Source organism: Symphodus melops (genome assembly GCF_947650265.1).
Source record: "Symphodus melops genome assembly, chromosome: 23".
NCBI classification, from domain to species: Eukaryota; Metazoa; Chordata; class Actinopteri; order Labriformes; family Labridae; genus Symphodus; species Symphodus melops.
Window position 1 is genome coordinate 7,968,994 of NC_136713.1, and position 24,873 is coordinate 7,993,866.

General features: G+C 43.0%; 2 protein-coding genes across 3 annotated transcripts in view; one reads left to right on the forward strand and one right to left on the reverse strand.

Annotated features, from left to right (window-relative positions):
- Nucleotides 1-605: 605 nt before the first annotated feature.
- On the reverse strand, nucleotides 606-24,592 carry LOC306818343 (gamma-aminobutyric acid receptor subunit alpha-5-like). The gene is made up of 10 exons (XM_079335894.1): nucleotides 24,093-24,592; nucleotides 23,436-23,502; nucleotides 22,723-22,847; nucleotides 21,237-21,304; nucleotides 19,781-20,001; nucleotides 15,001-15,083; nucleotides 9,294-9,437; nucleotides 3,832-3,984; nucleotides 3,382-3,593; nucleotides 606-2,906 (listed from the first exon to the last, which is right to left on the reverse strand). The coding sequence occupies exons 1-10, from the start codon at nucleotides 24,106-24,108 to the stop codon at nucleotides 2,607-2,609; spliced, it is 1,389 nt and encodes a 462-aa protein (XP_079192020.1). The 5' UTR covers nucleotides 24,109-24,592; the 3' UTR covers nucleotides 606-2,606.
- Nucleotides 5,172-24,873, forward strand: part of LOC306818341 (gamma-aminobutyric acid receptor subunit beta-3-like) — a 56,013-nt gene continuing 36,311 nt past the window's right edge. The window contains exon 1 of one of the 2 annotated variants that reach the window (XM_079335890.1): nucleotides 5,172-5,797. In XM_079335890.1, coding sequence (XP_079192016.1) covers nucleotides 5,646-5,797 — 152 coding nt within the window. In that variant the 5' untranslated portion in view covers nucleotides 5,172-5,645. The remainder of the gene's footprint in view (nucleotides 5,798-24,873) is intronic. The other variant, XM_079335891.1, reaches the window with a different exon arrangement.

Here is a 24,873-nt window from a genome sequence, read left to right on the forward strand (position 1 = left end):
GGGGGAGAATGAAGCCAGAGGAGGAGTGCTGGCAGTCTGACATAAATATCAATAATTCCCATATTGCCGGTTAGTTCACTGAATAAGACAGAGGGCTTTACTTCTACTGTCTTGTGAAAGATGTGCAAAGTTTGTATTTACAATTTGAAGTGCAGATGAAACAAATGATGCTCCAGTGAAATGTAAAGAAAACTTCCAGCGGAGTTAGAAGTTAGTTTTAATACAAGTCCCGCCTCTGACGGGGCAAATAGCCAATTGCTGTTTAGAGGGTGGCCATCTGTCATCATTAAAGGCAGGGTTGGTCATTTTCTCCAAATCTACTTTTTAAGATTTTGGTTGAAATTCCCTTTAAGTCCTGACAGAAATGAATAATTCCTGTGCTCTGAAAAAGTTACGAGGTACCAATTTGATGAAGCAATCATACCTGCCTGTCTCCCAGCTCGGTCTCTACCCCTTGGGAATGCTCGCCCACACTTAAAGTGTGTATGCGCATTTTCGTTTTTTTCTCTCTCCTTTTTTTTTTTTTTTTTAAACATGCGTTATTATAAAGTTTAGTGTTTTCTTACAGTTGGATGAGACATGAGCTCATTCTCATTACATTCTCGAGCAGCATCGCTCGTGCATGTAAGTGAGGGCCGTTTTGAGGGAGCACAGAGGGGAGGAGGGGGTGTGGAGACGAAGCACCGAGGGAAATGCTGTTTTACGTAATCGTGCTAGTTTTTTAAATAATTACCAACCCTGCCTTTAAGCTCGATGCTCTTGAAGTGCAGTTTTGATATAAACAAACCTTACCAAATGACACTGATGAGCTAATGCCACTGTGTAGGAAAATATAAACACAAAAAGCTTAGTAGTATGTCCCTATTGGCTGGCTGTTAGCTCTCTAACTACAGTAGTTCATCAACTCCTCTTGTAAGTATTTGACACAAGAAAAAAATGACATTATGAGTATTTCTGTTGTTAAATCTCTTTTTCACAGATAGTTTGGCCATGGCTTAGTATCAGCTGATGGGGGGGAAACAACAAAGTACATTGTCAAGGAGAAAAAATCCGGGAGTAATTTGTAGTCCTTTGTAGATGAACCCCTCTAGAGATCATTGGGTATCGTACTCATAATTTTAGAGAGGCCCCCTCAATTTCCAGAATTCACAAGAAATTGGCTTGTTGAAGTCTTTCTGAGGTCTTACTGTTAGTATCAATGGGATCAAAGTTAACTGCGTTAGCTACACTTTAAGTTGGGGCTTCGATCCCCAGAGTCCTGCATGTCCGATGTGTCCTTTGGCAAGGCACTTAACCTCAAGATGCTACCGCTGCTTCGTCAGCGGCGTGTGAATGTGCATGAATGGGATTAGTTACTTCCGATGGTAGCTTCACTGCCATCCGCGTGTGAGGTATGGGTAGGTGTGACATGTGGTGAAAAAGCGATTTTGAGTCGTCAGAAGACTCCAAAAGATCAAGTCCATTTTCCTCTTGAGCGAGTAGCGCAATGTTTGCCTCTCAGCATCAATCTGTTGATTTGTGTGTGACACACTCTGCATTCCTCTCGGCCTTTCAACTGTGAATATTAGTTTTATGGCAGAGTGGCTCCGGCTCGAGAATTCAGTTCAAGCACAGGATATTGCATCCTGAATTTTGTCCAAACACGTAGCTCCCCGAGATGTCCTGTGCACGTGGGCTGAAGACGTTTTCCCGACCATTCTCACTGACAAGCTGTCTTGATGACTTTTTTGCTGTATAAATAATGAGGCATCTTTTCATCAAAACGTCTTGGATGCCTGAAATGATCATCTTCAATATTATATATGTATATATCAAATGTTCTGGGTTGCGTTCACGTTTTGAATTGCCAAAGCTTTTGGGAAATCAAACCTGACGCAGAAGGCTTTAAATCTCTAAGTAAAGATCCACCAAGAGACAGATAGTACCCACTGCAGGAGAAGAGAAACTTAGCTTAAAAAGAGAAAATTAATAAAACCAAATTCTTGATGCGCTTGCAGCATTAATATTCGGTGATTTCCACAAAGAGTGGCATCAGGTGCAGTTTAAAAATCAATGTCTTCCTTGAGTAAATGCATGCTTTATTGCACTGCTTTGTACAGTGTCATAAGCTCAGTGCATTTCAAGCCTCCATGAGAAGAATACAAAGTGTTTTTAATTTTAGGGGAAATCGCTCACATTGCCTTCATTATCTGAATTTGAATTTAAAAACCCTCCCGATAGTTGTAAGAATGGAGTGTTCTCATAAATGAAGCAGTGATTGGCATACATACTGTCAGGATTCCAGACCAAGAGGTGTCGACTGTCTCAGTTTAAGGAGTGCGTCATGCAAACTGCTGCAGGGGAGATGGGAAAGAAGCAAAGCACTCACTCGCTTGTCGACAAAGTCTTGGGAGCAGTTTCTTTGTAATCAAGCAGACTTTTAGGCAATGGAAATCAGGAAAGGGGTATAGTTGAAAAGTTGCATTTAAAGAGCTTGAATGAGTTAGGTGGGTATCGTTTGTTTCTGTTCCTTAAGCGCAGTTTGTTAGTTAGCAACAGCATGTTTCCTTTTAGTTCAACCACTCCTGATCCAAACGTCTTCTTTAATGCAAACTCTGCATCTCTGATTATGTAGAGGTGACTCCTCCTTTCACCACCGGTTCTCTGTTTAGGTATGTGGCCCAGTAGACCAGGTTGAAGGTTCCGAAGAGGACGGGAAACACTATCCGTGACATCTTGTCTATCTTGCTGACGCTGTTGTAGGTCTTCTTCGGGTCCAGCATCTTGGTCTCCGTGGCCCGGAGTTGGACTGACGTTGTGTTGGAGATGGTGGAGACGGACACGTCCTTGGTGAGGTTGGGGTTGTGGTTGACGCCTGCCGAGCAAACATTGTTCGGCTTCTTTGACAGCACCATGGGATCCCGTTTCTACAGTTGGGTAGATTACAATGAGCATTGAATTAGTTTTGTTCCCTTTGTGGAAGCAACTTCCTTCACTTCAAGGAGTGTTTTTCCTTAAAAGAAATCAATCATTATGTCATCTCCGTTTAGAACAGCACAGTGGTCTATGTACTTTTCATTAAGGCCTAATTTGGGCATTGTACTCCCTAACCTAACCTATAGAAAGGATAAATTGGTTTCCTTAAAGAACTAGTGTGACCAATATGAAATGCCAACTGGTGGTGTCATTGAAGATTGCAAACACTCAACCAGCCCTCAGCTTCATAAATACTTTCATTCGACCAACTGAGTACATCTTTGTCAACATCATGTAAGAACATGTCACAGCTTACTGGAAGTTTACGCACTTTACCATTTGAAGGATAGGAAACAGAAAAATCGCTGGCTCGGTTCTTTTCAGTGGTTACACAACCTGCCACACACAGTTAATGAGCAAGGATACCTTTGGGTGCTGTGCCTCCATGGCCTTCTTTCCATCCCAGGCCCAGCTCCTTTTGGTGAAGTAGTTCACCGTTGCAAACTCGATGAGGGCGGAAAAGACGAAAGCGTAACACACTGCGATGAACCAATCCATGGCTGTAGCATACGCCACTTTAGGGAGCGAGTTCCTGGCGCTGATGCTGAGAGTGGTCATGGTGAGTACGGTGGTCACCCCTGTAAGCAAACAAAGGGTGTGACACCTTTAAATGGAGTGTTTTTTCCAGACGGTTAGGGAGTGAGAACCGCTCTCCTCTCACTCATCAAAGCTGGAGACTTTAAAAACTTTTAAACTACCAGCTGCTGCTCAGTGGTCAACCGTTATTATTCTCCATTTGTGGGACTGCTATGACAGGTTTATTACCGAGACACAAAAATGACGAAGAAGAAAAATGAGTAAATAAGCTTCTCTCACCAAAGACAGTCCGAGCAGGAACAGATTCTCTGTTTAGCCAAAATGACACCTGGGACAGGATCACGGTCATGAAACAGGGCATATATGTCTGGATGACAAAATATCCAATCTTCCTCTTCAGGTGGAAGTGGGCCATCATCACTGTGTACTTTCCTGGGGGGGAGGGAGGGGGACAAAAAGGACATACGGTTAGATAGGAACAATAAACAAGGTTTGGCTAATGATGGAGAAATCCACTTTAGGCTAAACGATGCTCGGTTAAATCTTGTTACCGCCTAGTTTAATTATGAATGTGTGATTTGACCTTCTTAAAGCACCACATGTGCTGGATTAACTCGTTAGGCAACACAATCATAATCAGCTGAATAACTTATTTCCCAATAAAAACGTTCATAAAAATTGTCTTGAATATGTATTTTTGTATTTTTGGTCCCCCTAGAAAAGGTTAGCTCGCCTTCTTTGAGTATTACTATTTTATCAGTGTGGAAACTGGAGAATGGGAAGCAGCAGAGGTGGGATAAAGAGAGCATTAGTTATTCAGTTGTACTTGACTACATAATGAACCTGACTTCAATCCATTATTGAACAAAACAATGAAGGCACGCAGTTTTCATTATCTCGATGTGTACATGCCAGTAGATGATTTTTTCTGTCGATGTTGCATTGACAGTTTGAGGAAAATATAGAGACAGTTTGTGTGGAGGGGGAGAGACAAAGGGTGGAGGTGGGGGTGGGGGCACGTTTCAGTTAAACAACAGAAGATTGCATTTGAGGCTTTAAAAAAAAAATCCTCTTGACAAACAGCATTTAGCGACTGCAGGAGCTGGTAAACTATGAAAAATCCAATGAGTATATTCCACACATAGCTCTCTCTCTCTCTCTCTGTCTCTCTCCCTCCCTAAGTAAAACACACACACACACACACACACACACACACACACACACACACACGGTTATACACAAGGCTTTCTCTGGGCAAAATCGGATTTTTGAACCTCCCTAATCCCCAGTTACAATCTGCATCCTGCCCCATCAGTGAGAGAAAGAGAGGGAGTGAGTGTGTGTGTGTTGGAGTGTGGAGGGGAGGGGAAGGGGGGGGGAAGGCTTCCTGACCTGGGATCATCACAGACTTCCAAGCCACGCCCACTCCAGCTTGCCAATCCAGGCAGCGACACACACACACACACACACAGTCGGAACACACATGAAGCATGATTTCCAACTGCTGACGGCCACTGCACGCGCACAGACACGCACCGCTCCAGACACACTCGCAGCCACGGAGAGGAACGTTCACTGCGTCTAATCACGGGTGGGATGGAGGGGGGCTAACCGTGTGGACATTCATTATCTTTTGTCTGTTTTTTTTCCTTCTTTTTTCTGTTGTTGTTGTTGTTGTTCTGGATTTGACAGCTCTTTGTGGAATAATGATCAAACATCGCTGATCGGACTAGCTGGCATGTGAAGGGAAGAAGAAGCAAAAAAAATAAATAAATCACAATGCGGAAACAACTGACTGCAGCCTGAAGTGAACTTCATTAGTTAGTTCAGAAGGTGCTTTAAGGAGAGAGGGCAAACTACCGCTACATGCTAAACAGATCCATGTCACTACTGCGGCCATGCCCCGACCAGAAGATCACCAACACCATTAGTTTTCTACGGCGACCCCATCACCTGGGCCCTCTGACGCCCTCATGACTCCAGTCCGTCTGGCTCACAGCTACCCCATCAACCGCTACTGCTGTTGGAAACATTCAGGCACACCTAGGCGCTGCCAACCTGGGACACCCCAGGGTCCCCTTTGCCATTGATGCATGGATCCCAACAGGACTGGGGGCAGAGGAATGAGAAGGAACATGTTCCTCTGGTGGATCTTACTGCTTTTATCCCAAGGATATTTACTTCATAACGTCCAAGGGGAGCTACCTTTTATGTTGGGGAACAATGCGGCCATGCTGGTCAACTGGTGAGTGAAAAAAAACCTCACCTTGCAGACACAGAAGCTTTAAGGGTAACCTAGTCAGAATAAGTTATTCCTAACCCTAATGGGAAACTAGCTGAAATAAATCAGCGAGAAGTCTTCTTTCAAGCCCTTCAGGTCTCTACAAACTGAAATAGAACTGTAGACAGCTTTAGAGTGAGAGAGTTATTTTTAGGAAAGATGTTACAGTCTGAGACGGGAGAAGCCAGATCCTTTAAAAGACAAATTGGTTGGGCTAATCTCCTTCATGCTCTCAAATGGAGGTGTTGTCTAATATTAGATCTGCCAAGTAAAAGCTAACAACAACACATCAATCCAAGACACTCAGTAATGGGCCTTTGCACACGAAGGTTTCGAGATCCTTGCTGATTATCAGAGATGAGAAAAGCTTGCAATTTTCTCCAACAATTTCTGAAGTGGAATCATTGACTAAACCATGGCTAAGAAACACAATGAGAAAAACAGACAAATACCTGAATAGAAGGAACGTCTTTGAATGCTATGTCTAGATTCCCCATGTATATGCGTCGGTGTTTACCATTCCACACATACTGTTTTATATGCAGATGAACTCTCACGTCTTCCATAACAACATTACATAGTCTAGACAATCATTAATTGACTGCCTCTGCCTTGAATTCCAAGCTTACAAGTGCTTCATTACCTTGTCTAGAGCCCCAAACCACAGCAGGCGACATCCAGGCTTCTCTTAATCAAGCAGATGACAGCGAGCCTCTTCCTCGCCTTTTATCAGAGAGAAAGAGAGATCTAATGGCCTTCACAGCAAATGCATCTATTTTCGGGACATTTCATCTCCCATCATATACAACTTTGATGAGTTCTGATGACGCGCTGCCATGTTGAATCACAGCAGGCAGCGTATCTTCTTGTTGTCAGTTTGAAAAACACAACGCAGTACTGTCGCAGGGCTTTGCGACACACACAAAGACTGCTACGTTTCGGTTAAGGTTAGTAAAAATCGCTTGAGGCTGAACTTTGTTCAGTGGCAGCTATTAGTAGAGCCTGACTGATAAATCTGCCAGCAGATAAATTGGCCGATATGTCTCGATCTATTCACCAGTCAAACAGCATTTTATTTGAGTATCGTTGTACTAAACGAGGAGTTCTCGTTCACCAGCAGCGTGCGCTATATTGACTACAACAAGAATCATCACTCTCCAGAGTGTCAAACAGTGACACATGTACTGTACTTGTGCAGAGTGACCATCCTGTCTTCATTATAAATCTTTTCCTGATAACTGCATTTGAGGGATAAGTGCAATAAGACGTCTTTATCTGAGTCAATCTCTACAGATCGAACACAGATCAGCTGATATATCGGTTTCTGATTATTTTTTTCTTCTTCCTAATATCTGTACTCGTATCACCTGCAAAAATCGGCCAGGTCCAAGGTTCAAGCAAACGCAATAGGTAAATTAACCTACTGGACTGAATGTGACCTGAGTCTTAAATCTTGATTACCAGCCGTTCTCACGCAGACCAAAGCTTTAAGCTGCAGGGTTGATGTCCATAATCCATGAATGTGCTAATGTTTTAACTAACGTGAGCACAAAACACCGCCAATCGTAGTCCACTCATTGCGAGTTATTGTGGAATCTTTGCTCCTTTTACCTGTTGGTATCAGAGGATAGAGGATCCCTTGTAGCTAGCTACATGTTCTGATAAATTAGATCCCAAGATTCCCCTCAAGATGGATTAAATAGACGGGTATTTAACTATTTAGTTACGCTATATCATGGTAGTAAGTAAATAGATAGTGTATCGCACTCATATTAGGGGAAAGAGTCAGCATCGTTGATGGCAGAATCAAAGAATACGTTGAGCCTGTTCATGCGATTGAGTGGTCAAAATGATCAACCTCCTTGTAAGGGAAAGCATCAGTTCAGCCCTCTAGCCTAGACAGAAATTCTCTCCATCAGCCTACATATGAACCCTCTAACCCTTTGTTTCAACAAGTGAGTCAGCCAGCAGACACAAGATTGTGTGAAAAACAAGGGGGAATCCATTCTTTTCAAAAGGATCCTACTCCAACCTGGAGAGAAGTGTATTACAGTTCCCTTTTTACATAAGAGTTTTAAACAGATGCCTTTAAACGCCCCCCCCCCCCCCCCTCCCCCACCTCACCTCCCTCCTCATGTCAGAGCGAGGCTCTCCAATCCCAACACACACACGCTCATGATATCCCCTTTAAATAAAATCTTGCTCACACATTAGCCGTAAAACTGCTCAGACAGAATCCCGAGTTATTTGGGTCATTCGTGTGGCGTCATAGTGTGCTTACTTTTGACGTGTTTTTTTTTTTTTTTCTCGGTTACCATAAATGCGAGGACAGTTCTCGCAAAGATAAATGTGCTCGAGCCATACCCATCAACACAGATACACTCAGAGACAGCCGACCAACCAATCCCTCACTGATCTGTGATGTCATCTTCTTATGCAAAAGCTGATGGGTGGTTGGATGGGGGGGATTAACCCTCGGTCTCAGGTCTCTATCTCGCTCCATGTGTGTGTTTGTGTGTGCGTGTGCACACATGGGCTCATGCAGGGATAAGTGTTGTTTGACAGTGCTGTCCGGGCCTGTAGACAGCTGGTTGTGTGAGGGATAGGCTACTCTCCTCCACTGCCCTCCACTCATTGACTCTGATCTCCTGATGTTTCCCACAGTTACTGTGCCTCGCATGCCCATCTATCCCGCACATTTATCTTTTCTAATCTAGAATTAGTTACATCACTTTATGTGGTATTACGTTCATAATGCACCACAACTTTACCCATGAAAGGGTGCACGAGTAAAGTGAAGATATAGGGTAATTGAATGGGTGTTGACTAAGATGAAGATGCGGCACTGTGGCGGTAAATCCTCCTGGAATTTGGCATGACTCGCTCTTCTGATTAGCTCGTTCTAAAAGTTTAAAAGCTTCTACTAAACTCGGGAAAACTGGACGCCCAGAGGCGCTTCTTGACAACAGGGCAGGCAAGGCAGGCAACTGCATAGGGCCCCAGGCTTTCAAAATATTTAAATATTTCTAATATTTAAGATATATTGATGCGTAAAATGTTGCACATTCTGTCTTTAAAGGGACTTTTTTTTTTCTTGCCACTGTGTTTACGATGGATTAACGTTAGGTCTTTGTCTTTCATCTACTTTTTGTAAATTGTCTCAAGATAACATCAGATGTTATGAGTGGGCGCAATGCAAAAGGATTGATTGATTGACATATACTTCCGGGTTTGCCAAGTTTAGCTTGTATAACTAGAGTTTGACATCCTTCAGCTTTATAGTCGATGAGGATAAATTTACTGGCTGGACCTTTAAAAAAAACAAACACACAAAACCAAAGAATATCTGTTCATATAAAGGTTGAGAATTTGCTTTGCTTTACTTGTTTTAAAGTCTGAGTCCTTCTCCACCTCTGTACATTACTACTGGAATGCTGAAATGTCACTCCAACACACCCACCTCTGCTTGTGTGAATGTCCACAGTTTCGGCAGTTTGCCCAATAAGATGGTACTGATTGAGTCTGGAGCCGTCCTCAGCCACCACCACAGATCTAGACGCTCCCTTAGTCCAAGTGTAGACCACTTCTGACACCGGATAGGCATCTATGAGAGAGAGAGAGAGAGAGAGAGAGAGAGAGAGAGAGAGAGAGAGAGAAGGATGGCTGAAAATGAGCTCTTCTGTTTTCATTTTTATTGTACAAGTTAAAAGTTAGTTCCAACCCTGTCGTTGCTGTGTAGCTGCCCCTATATGCGTGTATCTGACTGAGTGCTCGTGCAGATTCCGGCTGGCACTTCTTGATTAGACGACCGGCTTAGAGCCAAAAACATAATTTTGCTTGCATGCCTTTTTATATTTTTGTGAGCGAGCAGACATCTAAGTGTGTTTTTGTTTAAACCACACTTCAGGGTCAGGGGTGAGCTCCTCTGTCGGCAGGAAGCAGACCGAGTCAGATTAACCAGAATGTGTTGCATCACACTTGTGATGGAAAAAAAAAAAAAAAAAAAAGAAGAGCGGGGCACAGATTTAGAAGCCTCTGCTGATATTTCATTTACGCATGTGGGGCCGCGCGCAACCATCGACAAATCATTTTCATCAAGTGAAGCCTGAAATACAAGGGGATGAATTCCAAACTTGCAATGTTTAAAATGTTGATTTATTCACCTTTGATATACATATCTTCAAATGTTGTTTACTACCTGCCCCCTATCACCCCCAAAAAATGCTTTTCAAAGATTACAGTCAAGTGGCAACATCCTGTGTTAAAAAATGAAGCCATTGGGATAGTGCAAAATCCTTCAGATTGTAGATTGTCCGCTTGATGCTGGCTCCTGGAGCACCGAAAGTCACATCCACACCACAGCTAAAAAAAGCATTTTTTTAACAGTAGAAATGAAAATGTCTACAGCCTGGTACAAACGACACGTGTTATCCACAGTAAGGCGTGCAGCTGACGTGATTGACAGGTGGGCGCGATGTTACGCTTCACCAAGAGGCTTAAAACCCGCCTCAGCTCCAGTTGAGGCTGAGACAGGATTTCCAGCATGGCGGCCCTGCAGTAACAGATGGCCGACGTCACTCAGGCTTCGCCCATTCACATTTACAGTCTGTGAGTACAGCAGAAGAAAGCAGGTAATTCGGGATCATATATTTGTGAAATAAAATGAAGAATGTTGGTCAAGGCGACTTCAGACCACTTGCTGCGTTTCATTCTCGTTTCAAAGCTGTGGATGGAGAAAAGTTAAGTCCACAGTCCTTTTAAAATACATATAAAGGAGCTGATGTGGGAATTTGATGTAGTCAAACGTGCTTCGTCAGCCAAAACTTTCTGGATGTGAAAATTGAATAGTTACGTGCATTAGGAATCAAAAACTGCATTAAAACATGAAATGCTTGCAGGTTGTTTTGCTGACTGTCACAATCACTTATTAAACCCATAGTTTGACCTTGTGTAACAGGGTTGGCATCGTTTATTTATGGTCAGCTGATTAGATCCTTACTTGAGTGTTTCTATTCTCAGTGTTCACTTGGCAGCTTTGTACTTGTGTACAATGCCTGCAGTGTTTAAATGTTTGCGCTGTCAGGCCAATGGCCACACCTTTATCGTGGGGCACTTGGATTCGAATGAGAGATTATTGGTGAATTTCATTACGCAACGGGGAGAGGAGCTAAAGAGATTGGCAAACCAGACGACGCACCAGTGCCAACTTCACAACACTTCACACTTGCCCGCTTTTCTCACGTCCTGTTTGTGAGGCAGGCGAGCTTCGACTCAGCCAGAGTTGTCGCCTGCCGTAAAGCACAGCTCGACGCATTCTGCGGAAACAGTCTGAACATAATAAAAGAAACAAATGAGGGGGGGGGGGGGGGGGTTTGTGAGAGGAAGTTGTTCTTTTCAAAAGTAAAAAAAGACATTAGAGAACTCTTCTTGGACAAAGTAAGAGGGGAGAAGTCAAAGTAGGGAGAGAGGGAGTAATGTGCTGAGATGTGCACTGATATTACGTGTCATGAAAGAATAGGAGGCGTCTTGATGTCGTTTGACGTTGAGATCCGAGGACGATGTTCACGGGAGTCTGGAAATGTTGTCCAGGTTCGTCGAAATATTCAGTCATTTCTTAGAATTCCAAAGTCTCCAGGACGAGCGGCAATCATTAAATGATTCACCGCATACAGTATGTTCATGCAGGATTTCTGTGGGTTGAAGGCAAGAAGGGCTGAGGGATGAGTCATTAGACCATATTTTGTTGTTTTGTCCCTGATCACCTTACATCATAATCTGCAAATTTATGCACTGATTAGAAGGACTAGCGGTTCCCAAACATCCGTCTTGAGGGCCGACTAGTCTTTTTTTTTCCCTCAATGGTAATCTTGTTGTTATTACAGAAAATAGTTGGTGTTCAGCAACTTTCATCTTGTCTGAAAGAACTTTCTTTAATGATAGCCGCATCACATGCCGTCGTGCTTGTCGCCATGGTTTTCAAGGCTGTGCATCAGAGTTGTACAGGTTTTGCTTCTGATGCATCGCCAACACAGACAAAACAACGGTCCAGGACAACGCGCTCATTTCTCGAATGTTTCTTTTTTCTAATCACAATCACATCCATGAAGCAACCATTTAGTTCATTCTATACACAACTGCGTTAACTACTCAGTGTATTTTTAGGGGCTTAGTGGCTGAGGGCCAGCAGGTAAATTGGGATCAAGTAGCATAGGCCAGAATAAAGCATCGGTTGCCCTTTACCTTATCCAAACTCACTTTCTACTATAACCTTTCTAAATGTGGCCCAGGACTAAGCTTACAACTTTACCTTACAGAAGGTCAACGCAGAAGCTACATGTTGGGTCAAGACAATGTGTTTTTTATTTATTTATCTCCGTTTACCAAAATACAAAATTGAAAGTTTCACAGAGAAACCGCCAATAAGACAGCTGAGGCGAACTAGCTCAGCTCGCTGTGTATTTACCATTTAAGTCAGCTGTTTTGATCGCCCAACATCTTGGTCGTGCTTTCCGTTTCTTGCTCCACAAAACATAATGAAGTGCTGAGACCAACATTGCCAGTGGAAAGATCCCAGAACGTAAACGTTTTAGATTCATTGTACTCATTTCAGCATGAATTACACTGGATGTCGTCTCCATTCATCACCCAATGAAAACCATGGTAACCAACCAATGGATGCATTTAAAATACTGTTTAGTGTAAATTTTACTGTGCTCAAACAATCTTTATGTCTTTGGCCATTTTTTTTATTTCATGATCAGGGAGTCATATCTTTGCATATTAGGATAACGGACATAGCAAATGGATAGACTGACAGTAGACAACTCCATTTTCATTCTGGAGGATCAAAGCTTTTCTGCACTGAATGTGGGGGTTAGGTTTCTATGGTGAAATGGCGTCTGAGGACAAAAGTTAAATCACGGTCAGGTCGGATAGGGACGTACTGAAAGAGATTTTAACGTTACAAGTAAAATGCAGTGTCACTATTAACACATTATTCCTATTATACACTTACGCCTCTCACCTACCGGGCAATACACTGAGGTGATTAGGGTTAGAGTTTGCTGTGGGTAGACCCAGCAGCTCCTTACGCTGTAATAGGATTGCAGTCAAGTGTGCTTCTCTTCCATAGTGAGTGTGGCTGGTGCGCGTCTCACAGCAATCTGGGGATAAGAGCCTCATCCCTTTAGCCCAAGAGGCTTCCAAGGTGTGGCTTTTGGCCAGATCTGTCTTTAAATACCCCCCCAGGGCCACTCGAGTGTCCATACATGTCCTCACTGCGAGGTCACACAAACAAGTCATCCTGTTCAGAAAGCATTGGCGAGATCACTGCCACATTTGACGTCTTGAATAGGCTATGCAGTTTTCTCTTCTCTTATTTTCTCTTCTCACAGTTACCTCTTGTCGAGTGAGTCAGCAGTAGGGATGGGTGCTGAAATCTGGTTCTAATATGGTGTCGATACCAACACATCAGATTCCAGGTCGAATCACGACACAGATTGGGGTCCAACATTTTGGTACCACTCATTAAATGTCAGAGCCAAAGATGATGAACCTTCTTTGCTTCATCAGAGAGCAAAAGGAGCATTGTCACATGGGCCGCGACGAAAGTTAACAATAAAGTAACACACTGATGGCAGGAGGTAACAGTTAGCTTGAAGTTCGCTAAGCCAGTAGCTTCCTTCCACACACAGTAAAATGCCGAAAGCAACGCAGGTGAATTTGATCAATCTACCGGCCATGGTGGCGTGTGAATGAAGGTGACGTTACAGAGTGATTTGTGACAGAAAGGCGGGAAAATGGAATCTGCTGCATGCCAGGCGGTCCGACGCGCTCGCCGACCACATCTCCTCAGATGGAGACGTGGTCAGCGACTGTTTACAAGGCCATAAGGCTCGATGTCACTTGAGCTCAGTGCAGCACGGATTAGCATCTCCATTTCAACAGGTCTACCTGCTAAAGGTGTGTTTTAAAATGATGTCTCGCTTGTCCTAAGTCCAAGAGGATTAAAATAAGCTGCCTGTGGCTGTGACTTGTTGTCAAAAGCGGGGTGGAAAGTGCTGTAACTCCCTGCAGTGTTATCGAAAATCCCTGCCAGGTGTAGCTCAGTCAATCCTGTGACAAACACCTTTTATATCCGAGAACATGTTCACAATAAGAGTCCCCAGTTGTTATGCCTTAAAAGGCTTTTATTGTGAAGATGTGTGAGGAAACAAGTTGTCTTTCAGCAGTAGCAACTTTATACAACGGATCAGACTAATACACATTTTACATTTTTTTAAATGTGACTTGTGTAAATCAGATCAGTGATCTTTACCCTCATTTGCCATAAGTGGCTTTTTATACTTTCATCTTCCATTACCCAATGCTACATGTAGCAACCATAGCTAGTATTGCGAACATAGATTTAAAATTTTTAAAATAATAAAAAACTAAAACTTCGACTTGCTAATTGATGCACGACACACGCATTGGTCTATTCTCCTGTTGAGCTTTTTCTAACATTAATAACCAGGCTGTCAAGAGTCTTTAGTCGACTTACTTGCCTCAACCTCCTTTCACAATTCACATTCAAATGCCCAACCTTGTGAATAGGCTGCCACCAATAATGCATGGAAAACCCTCCTCATCAGTAAAAATAATGTTAAACTCCTGAACACAATGGGTGCTGGTCGCTCTGTGGCGTGCTTTCAGTAACAAAAACTTGTGCTGCCAATTCTTGACTTCCTATTGTTGCCAAAAAAAAAGGGAAAAAGAAACAAAAGATGCTAAAGCCACACTATGGAAACATTGGACGCGTGGCTGCAGGAGTTGGGAATTGAACCCCCAACCTATCCGATTTAAGAGACGACTCTACCAACTGAGCCAGCAGCCACCCATGTCAATGTTGCAAAGCACTTTAGCTGTTGTTCAGCAAAAGTCAAAATCTTTCTCGAAATGCGTACTTGTGTCATTACTTTGACAAAAGAAACTTGTGTGTAATCAATTAGAAAAAGAAAAAAAAACCAGCAGCAGCATTTTCTTTTTTAATTAGCAAACATTGTCTCAAAATGACCCTTATTTATTCATTCCTAACCTGGATTAACTTTTGTTTTATCACCATAACTGGGCTTAGTACAGTGACGACATTCACATGAGGGATTTTTTTTTTTTTTTTTTTTACTCACAGCTGCCAAACTTGAGAGGGCAGGCGTGTGCGTCCATGGGGAAATCCTCCAGCTGCATGGGGCATTCTGCAGATATGGTCAGTCTAGGAAAAGCACATAAAGCAATCAGTGTCTTAATTGATTCATTTAGAGACACGAGAGATGTGCACGGCAACGCACACCTTCATTCAAATCTGTTATGTTTACACTCAACTTTTAACATTTAGAGCATTTTGCAATTATGGAAAGAGCTGCAGTTGCTTAGTCATGAAAATTAAAGTTCAAAGATTGCTAGACGGGAGGTACTTTCCAGTCTTTGCAATAACAACCACAGATTCTTTAACAGGATAATACTATGAAGAGAGAGGTCTTTTCCTCATACTGCTTCAATGATAGAACGAGAAGTGCAGCATTTTCCTCTCTTAGCAACACTGCTATTACCGCGGCAACACTGCCACCTGGTGTTCACAGGTCCCTTCCTTTTTACAGTCATTGAAGAAGTGGCATTATCCCTTTACCCGCCCTTAATGGTACCCCCAAAATATTAAGCAAACACATCTTAATTTCCCTGTTTTTTTTGATGCCGTGCATTAAATGCCCTCTGGGTATTCTTGCTCAGTGCATGGTGATGAACAGTAAAACAGTGACACGATGATGTGAATTCACTAGATAAAGTAAAAAAGTAAGCAGCATGGTAACCGGTGTAAAAAAAAAAAAAAAACCAAGCCAAAGGTTTCTCTAGCTCAGGTTTTATTTCCTGCTTCAATCATTCAGGCATATAATCAATCATAACAGCAGCCTCAGCTCACTGTGGTGCTTCTCTTTGCTGTTTACTGAACTATATCATGATCTTAAAGACAACTAGGGAACAAAAGATGTATCCAAATCCTCTTGGGTCACGTTCCATTATGCTTCAAAACCTCCCACATGCATGTATCTGCTTCGCAGGATGTCTCCTAATTGTTATGTAAAAGTGAAGGAAGCGTAACGATGCGCAACGAACGAACAAACAACACAAAAAAAAAAAACCCGTCTTCAGTCCCTGCAGAGACGACGGTTTTGTGCTTAGCAGCTTGCTTTTCACATCAGTGCAACAAAAAGACAATTGCATTATTGCATGAGGAAGTTTGCACAGAGAAGGGGATCAAGTATCTACGGGATTAATAAATAAAAACAAGACTGTTGGCATTATAGCACGCTCTAATTATTCATATGGCCTTGCCCCATTATCAAGGATGTCTGGTGTGATAGTTGAGAGTATTATAGGCAGAACGTCAGTCCCTTTACAGTCAAACTGTATGCATCACAGTGCAGCTAGAATTTAAATATCAGGGGAATCGCAGCAAAATAGATATAATTCCCATGATTCACTTGGCCTGTAGCCATTATGGACATGGTTGAAAGCAGAACAACACAGGGGGGAAAACCCTCGAAAAAGACCAGCAGATGGCCCTTGAAACCTGTGGGAAATCTAAAGTTTCCAATACGCCTGACCTTGCAGAAAAGTCGAGGACTTGGACGACACAACAAAACAGAGAGGGGCTGAGTTTTTTTTTTTTCCGAGTCCAGGGGCTTAAGGCTGTATCAGCCACCGCACTACCATGCCGCACCATCTGTCTTCTCACACTAACAAGCACATTTTGAAGCATCTCATAACGGGTGTCTTCATGCAATCTGCCTCAAAGGAGTTAGGGTTACATGTAAAATATCCAGGGTGTGAAAAAACTACATGGGAGGGGGGGGGGGGGGGGGGGGGGGGAGGGGGGGGGGGGGGGGTGTCCAATCACACACCTAGAATCTCTTGTATCTTATGATTTATGGTCTGAGATGCACTCAATCCATGGAACTATTGAGGCTTCAACTGTCTGAAAAAGCCGTATTTGTATCGAGCTCTACGGTGGATACTGCCGCCGTCAGACTCGTGTGCATCAAGCTCGCAAAGGGGGATTGTGAAAGGGGCCGTTGTATGAATTATCCATGAGGACAAACGCAGGGAAATTTTGCTCCGATAAAACCGACTCCTCTTCCTCGGGGGTAATGGCTTCCAAATGAGGCCGCAACGCCATCACGTCGAGCTGGGGGAGAGGAGCCTTTATTGACATCCATGCGCGGTGTTGAAATGTGAGCGGAAGAGGATGTAATGCACTCCCATTACATTACGTCTGAGCCTCTGTTTTCTATGGTGTGCTGTACGCTTTAAAAGTAGCGCTTGTGATGCATGTCTGAGTGTGTGCATTCATTAGATAGATACGTTTGATACCATATTTTAAGATGTATGAAAAATATGAAAAACGCATACATTTGCTACTGTAAAATATTTAACAGTAGCTGTATGTTTCTCGTATAAATCTAACATGTATTTCAGTGGGCTGCCTGGTGGAGCAGCGGTTAGCTCTGTCGCATCGCAGCGAGAGGTTTCCTGGTCAAACGTTTCTGTGTGGAGTTAGTGTGTTCTCCCATCTTCCTCCCACAGTCCAAAGACACTGCTTGTTAGCTTAATTGGTGACCCGTACATGCGAGCGTGTCTGGTTGTCTGTCTCTACATGTCAGCTCTGTGATCGACTGCCGACAGGTGCAGGGTGCGCCCCGCCTCTCGCCCAATGACAGCTGGGATCAGCTCCAGCCATCCACGAACCCCAAATGGGAAAAGCAGTAAAAATGATGGATGGATGGATTGCAGTGTCATCGGCCACATATTGGCTGCATTGAAGGATATTTTGATTGCAAGTACCTGTACATGCATGACTTCTCCACGTGGAATGATGGATAAGTTCACACACATAAGTCCAGAGCTGGTTTCCTGTAGAAGCAAATATGCTGTCTATTTGTTTTGCGTTATTAGATAGGACAGCTGAAGAGAGTAGGACATGTATGGAGGAGAGAGTTGGGGGATGATATGCAGGAAAAATGGGCGAGGTCAGATTTGAACCAAGAGAGCGCAGCGATCACGACTACAGCATTCATTAATGGTGCGTGCAAATTAACGGCTCGCGCCTCTTTATCTGCGTTTTTGATTTCGAAAAGGCTTTTGTTTCCTGCTAAGGTCCTGCAGTCCAAACACATGCTAGGTCACCTGGTGACTCTTAAATTGCCCGTAGGTGGGACTGTGGGTGCAGCTGGTTGTCTGTCTGTCTCTGTGTGTCAGCCCTTTTGAATACCTGGCGAACAATTCGCACCGATGACACTTGGGATCTGCTCCAGGGCCCCCGCGACCCCGAACGGGAACAATTGTAAAGATAATGGATGGATATTATTATTCAGCAGCAGTGGGTTGTGTGATCCACAAGCATGTGGCCGAAAAGCAAACAAACACAACGGTTGTTTTGGAAAAAGAAAGATAAAGCTCTGGATTGTGAAAATCGAATGCTGCTGTTCTGTTCACTGTAATCTGACAGTAAGTACCCAGAAACCCTGTTTTTGTGTGCAAGTCTGTAAATACACATGCAAAAGAAATTGAACTCCGTGCATGATGTCGTTAAACTCAGCGTACTCAAACAATCTGATGATTAAAGGAACCTACTGCTGCCCCCTCAAAACTCTGTCAGTCAATCTGATGCCAGTTTCAGATTGTGGATGCGCCATCTCTCTTCCTTGCTCACATGTGTGAAGCTTTTTGCATACAGATAATGACGTGCATGCGTGGATTTTCATAAAATTACATTATAGGTCTCACACACACACACACACACACACACACACACACACAATCCATTCTTGGCGAAGGCTTGAGGTCAGAGTGTCACAACTGGTTTGTGCTGAATATGTGCGTTCCACATGCGGTGTGCGGATGTATGTGACAAAGAGGGGACTATAAATAAACTCTTCTTTAAACATGTATACACATCAGTGTGGTTGCATATGGATAATCTGTCCTCCGTCCTGTGTTTTTCTATGGGTAGCGCTGGTATCAGATAGAGTGCTCTCATCCGTGATACTGTCACTCTTAAGTCCTGCAGCTACAGTAACTCCTGAGGATAAGCACGGCATTATTCTAATTCTCTGATCCAAAGGTCACACTCATTCCTGGTGGTTACACTGCCTTTGCACTAAATAACACCACAATTTGACGGGCAGAGAAACAATCTCTTCTCGAGGTTTTTGTTGATATGTCCTACACTGTTGAGCTGAATTTTCATGGGTGTTTTTTTTTTTTTTTTATTATTCAGTGGAAGTGTTTTCCTTTTTTTTTTCTTAATGGTCACCATCTGGTTGTTGTTTTTTTTTCCTCTTAATTTCTAATTTACCGCGACGTCCCTGCCAAATGTATAGTTCACAGTGAGGCTGCTTTTCATAATAGATGATCTCCCGCCGCAGTTTTTTTTCTATTCTATAAACCCTACATTTAAAGAGACACACACACACACACACTGGTAATACTGGCATATTAAATAAAAAGCATCTTGATTTGTGTTTACAACAAGATTAAAAATGAAGGAAAAAGAAATGAATTAAATCCTATTTTAAATGTGTTTGCTCTTCAGTTAACTTTTTCTGTAAAATGGAAAATCAAGTTCCTGTGATTTGCCACCGGGTGGCACTGCTGTCCTTCAGTCTGAGTCACATCTGTCCTCTTCAAGACTCCTATTACCTGACCTCACATTGAATTTCTCTGAAATGTGAAGGTCAGGTCATGACTGGAACACGAATTCAGAAAAAGATTAGATTCTGAATGAGAGGGACCGCATTTCCAAATGAAACAGACCTTGTTCAAATACGTGGCTTTTTTGAACCCCCGTCGTTCATGAACTCTTATTCCGATGAATCATCTCGAGGAGGAACAATATGCACGTCACAAAAATACCTCATGGTGTACAGCAAAGTGCCGTCGTCCTGCAGCCTCAGTAGCTTGTTAGGCGTCGTCATGTTGTGAGCAATCGACTTCTTGCCGTTGAGAAAGAAGGTGTCCGGGGTCCAGATTTTGCTGGCCAGCAGGTTGTTTAGCGGCAGCATCTCCATCGGCCCTTTGAAGCACAGTCGCTCATCCTTCCAGCTCTGACGGAAGAACACGTCTATGGTATATTCCTGAGACAAAAATACATGAAAGATTCTTTTAGCTGAAAAGGCTGGACGTAGAAACTAACCCAAACATGTCGTGAGAATAAATATTTGAGCTTGTAAGCTATACGATGTGACGTTAATTAAACTGAACGTAAACTCCATCAGTCTGACTCCTCTGTGATTGTTTTATCCCAAAATATGCTTCAGGGGTGCTAAAGGCAAAGATCTGCATTTTAAAGAGATTCTAGTGTTGACTGCGTTTAAAGCAGATTAAAATCGATCAAACTCATAAGTGTCAGAACGTCGCTCCCAAAACTGGAATTTGAAGATAAGCTCACGCTCATTTCTTTTGCTTGACGTGTAAGATGAAGATACTTTGCCGTAGATTCTTCAAGAAAATCTAAGTGTTATTTAGTGGTTTGTGTCGTCCCATTTCAGAGTTGCCAAAAAAAAAGAAAAAGGAGTCAGGGAAAGTCTTTTGTTGCAAGCGTGAAGCCCTAAGTACAAACCAGGGAGCCGCTACAACAATGGCTGAAAGTTAAAAAAGAAAATTGAATAAATCAAGTATGTGTCATCCTCTTCAATTTAACAAACATAGCAGTGAAAAAAATCCATCTTAAATGAGCTTGTTTTTTAAAAAATATAAATTCCCCCTCAAGGTCAAAAACACAAAGAGCGAAGAGCACATATTCGCTGAATAATTTCTGATTAATGAATCAATCAAGCGCTCCTGTAAGAGCTCTTTTTGAGTCAATTACTGAAAAGTGGCAAGTTTGATCACTGCTTTGTCAAAGAGTGCCACATACATGGAAGGGTATAAAACAGCATTTAATGAAAGAGGAGATTTAATGCATTTGGCTAGCCAGGTGGAACCTTCCACGTCATGAGAAAATGGATTCATAAAGTGATGCATCGTTTGGAACTCGTTGGAATCGGCGCGCTCGAGCTGCCTTCCATTAAAAGTTAAAAAGTCATCCCCGTCAATTTAATCTCATTTGGAAGCAAAAAAAAAAGAAAAAAAAAAGAAGCAGAACAGACGCATAAACTGAGTGTGCTTTCAGGGAGCATCAGGGGCAGCGGTGTCAGCTGAAATGTAAATAGAATGAAATGTAAATATGGTGTTTTGATCGAAAAAAAACAAAAAAACAGTCGTGTGGCTTAGCTTCTAAAAAAAAAAAAAAGGCTTTGTGTGTACGTCCGGCTTCAAAAAACTCTCTCTCTTTGAGTGTGTCTTTAGTGTTTGCTGAAGATGAACTCACCATCTCGGTGTCCGATACTGGGCCAAAGCTGGTCACAAAAATATCCGTCTTGATCTGTGTGACATTTTCTGTGAGGAGAAAGAAGAAGGTATTAACAATGTGAATGGCAGTATCTTTCTCTATCTCCACCAATAGAAATGTCAGTAAAGACAATTTACATGGACGTCGTCCCAGTAACGTCACCCATTGGTTTCTGAAGCAGACTTTTGAAGACCATTGATTTGTGTTTGCCGTATTGGAACTGATGTCTCGAACTAACTTTCAACTGAGTAATATTCTGAATTACTCATGACCTTCATTAGTGAGTGTGATGGGAACGACATGGGTGTGAAAAGCCTGCTTTTTATTTTTTTTATCCTGCGAAAAATGGCATGAGGTTTGTGTGGGACTTGCGATGGGTCTTTCGGAGCCAGCCTCAAGTGGACGTTCAAGGAACTGCAGCTTTTTGCACTTCCTTCCGTTGCCACATTTTTCACATTTTCCTTCTCTATGCATATACATTGGGTTTTGGAGAATTGGGATTGGCTGGGCAGTTTTGTTGAACGTTTAATGAAGGCCTGAATGTGGCTCTGGTATTTATTTATAGGTCCTTCTTGTCAAGTGTAGCAACCGTTACCAGGATGCGAGAGTAAGCTTTTGCCATGACACATCATGCATTCGACATGAAAGAAGCCTGTTTTCCTCCAATTATCGGACAAGCACAACATGTACGTGTGAAACCAAGTGAAATGAGGAATCAGCCTAGCCAGGGGTGAAAAGAAATATAAAGTGCTGGTAGAAAATCCCGACAATGTAGCAAAGTAGTAATCAGTGGAAATGAAATGGAAAGCGTTCCTTTCAGTTGCCACTTAGAAAAGAAAATGTCCACCTTTGAATTCGATTGGATGGCTCTCAAGGTTATCTCCTGTTGCCACGGTGAGGAGTGTGAATCAGGAACATGACAGCACACTGAAATCAGTCCGTATTAAAGGTGGCTTCATTGATTTACTAACGCTGCCATTGCAGTAGACAATAAAAGGTTGTGCGCATTCCTGATCCTCGCCATAGTTCAGACAGAAACGCAGCATTTTGACAACCTGTGTGCTTAAACCGGAGCTGACAGGGAAGCTAAAGTAACTTGTTGTAACACAGTTTCAGCCCCTGTGTCTGCCAGTCTACCATTGCCAGGGTCTCGACTGTTCAAACATTTAAGCTCACGTTACAAGAGCAAACAAACATGATGGTCAAGCTAAATGTGACTAGCTGTTAGCTGGTACATTTTTTTTATGCCTCTCTGTTGTTGAGATCACAGACTGTAAAACATGCTTAGTGGCCCAACCATTGGGGAATTATGTTGCCTTGCTCAAAGGCACACCTGCAGTGCCTTGTAAATAAACTACCAACTCTCCAGCTACCTGCTCAGCTTCTATTCTTTCGTCCGTACCTGGACTGAAACAGACAACCCTTTAGCTCATTAACCTTGAGTCCCCCCCCCCCACACACACACCTCCAAGCCCTGGGCGAAGCCTGTAGTCATAATTGTCCAGCAGCCCATCCAGAATCCTGGTGAAAACGGTGCTGTTGTCATTGGCCACCGCGTCCTTTTGACTCTCTGAGGAGGCCAGGCAAAACCTAGGCGAGAAATGAAAAACACCCTGCCGTTAGATTGCTGCACAACGCCAAAACACGACATGGTATTGTGATTAATAGGCCCTCCATGTTGAGAACAGGGTTATAATTAATTACTGTACATGTGTGCTGCTTGCAACTACCAGAAGAGACAATTAAGGCTTTTCTTGCATGTGAATAAAATAAATGTACAATATTGAGGATGCGCCTGAGAATAAGGGAAACAAAGAACACTGTGTTCATGCGAAGGAATAAAAGGGGAGCCGGAGCCATTGATCGACTCAGATGTGAGTGGACTATCCCAGTGATTTACTGACAAGCATTGGCAAAGATCTTTTTAGCTTTCGTTCAGCGGTAGGACAGCCACTTAGGCGGTGCTGTAGCACAGTGCAGCTGAGATAAGCAATCAGTCCCAGAGCAGAGCAGCAGAAATGACAGAATATATGTACTGTATGTTGCCTGATGAAACTTCCACAGAAAAGAGAACTTTTGATTGTTGAGCAAGAGGCAGCTAAACGCTTCAAGCGTTGAGAAGAGGTTTGAAATCTCAGTGAAGTTCTTTATGTCAGAGAAAACATTTTGTTTGTTTACCTGTTTTGGAGTCCAAGCAGGAGCACGACGGAGAGGGCGAGCCTTGCCATGATTGATGTTTGCCTCGCTTTGTTGTCACATTTTCAACAAAAAAAAAAAAAAAGAAAAGAAAGAAATTGCATGACAAATCAGAAAATAAAACAGCCACTTTAAAAACTGTGAGAATGTGTCCTCTCAGACAAAAAAAAAGGTTGTAGCTATCCCTGATAAGACATCACTTCTGACACAAAGAAACTCTTTCCCCTGCTGCACACAGAGGCAGACCATGACAGGAAACACTTAATTAGACAGCAAAGGCAATCTCTGATGAGGCTCCCACTCTTTCACATCCAAGAAATAAGACACTGAACTCCACAGTCTTCACTAAAACTGCACAGATTACATGAAGACAGACAAAACAGACATTTTATCTTGTGCAGATGGCCCCTACTGTGTAAAGCTTCCATTGCATTTGAATCAAGCACATTACAATTCATATGGGCTACCCCCTCTCCACTTCTCTCCCCCAACATCACCTTTCTCCACTCTCCCCATCTCCCCCCCCCCCCCCCACACACACACACACAAAAAAAGACTGGGGTAAAAAGCGTGAAGCTGAATTCAATTCATATTTTGTTTGCCCATATCTAATTCCAAAATAAGGATAAAGAAGGCTACCTGAGTTCAGATTCATCCCCACCAAGGCTTCCTTCTTTGGGCTATTTCCAAAACAGCTCCTGAATGCTAGTGGACTCCGTCTGCAGTGTGGAAGCCGGGCGATCAAGGGTCCTATCACCTAATCACCTGATACCCGAAAGTGTCTCTTATCTCCTCCTTGGCTTCTTCACCATGGGCTGTTGGGTTTTTTTCTCTCTCTCACACACACTCTCTCTCTCTCTCTCTCTCTCTCTCTGACTCTGGATTAACGGTTCCCCATCAGGAGGTGTTGTAGTAGTCGGTCTGTTCTCCTCCTGCTATTAAGCTCCACCGCCTTCCTCCTTCAGTGCCTGCTGCACCGCGTCTCTCTGGTGGTGTCGCAACAGCAGGAGCAGCATCACGCGAGCTGTCTCTCCGCTCTTCCCCGCGAGCCAGATTCACACCCCATTCTTTTTGATTATTTTATTTTTAACCCCCGTCTCTTAAACTATGCCGCCTGCTACCGGTGCGAAAGACTTAAGGGCTGCAACAGAGGCTAATCATTTTATAATAGGGGTCTCCTATTGGTGGGTTGCGGGGAGGAGGCGCACTAGCAGTGCAAATGGGATAGGGGTGGGGGAATATGAAATATAATATAAGAGCATATGAAGGATATATTAGTATTAATGCCAGATACCAGTGCCTCCAAACATTTCTAACTTGTCCTATCAAGTGAACTTAAGTTGTCTACCCAGTTTTATCCACCAGACATTAAAGGCCATTTTAGCTTTCTAAAACAGTTCAACAATTGCTAAACAAGATG

Excerpts from the sequence above, each read along its gene's own strand:
- LOC306818343 (XM_079335894.1), bottom strand. Across the intron at positions 9,438-15,000 it reads CCCTCTCAAGTTTGGCAGCT|ATGCCTATCCGGTGTCAGAA; the intron begins GTGAGTAAAAAA and ends TCTCTCTCATAG. Across the intron at positions 3,985-9,293 it reads GGACATTCACACAAGCAGAG|GAAAGTACACAGTGATGATG; the intron begins GTGGGTGTGTTG and ends CCTCCCCCCCAG.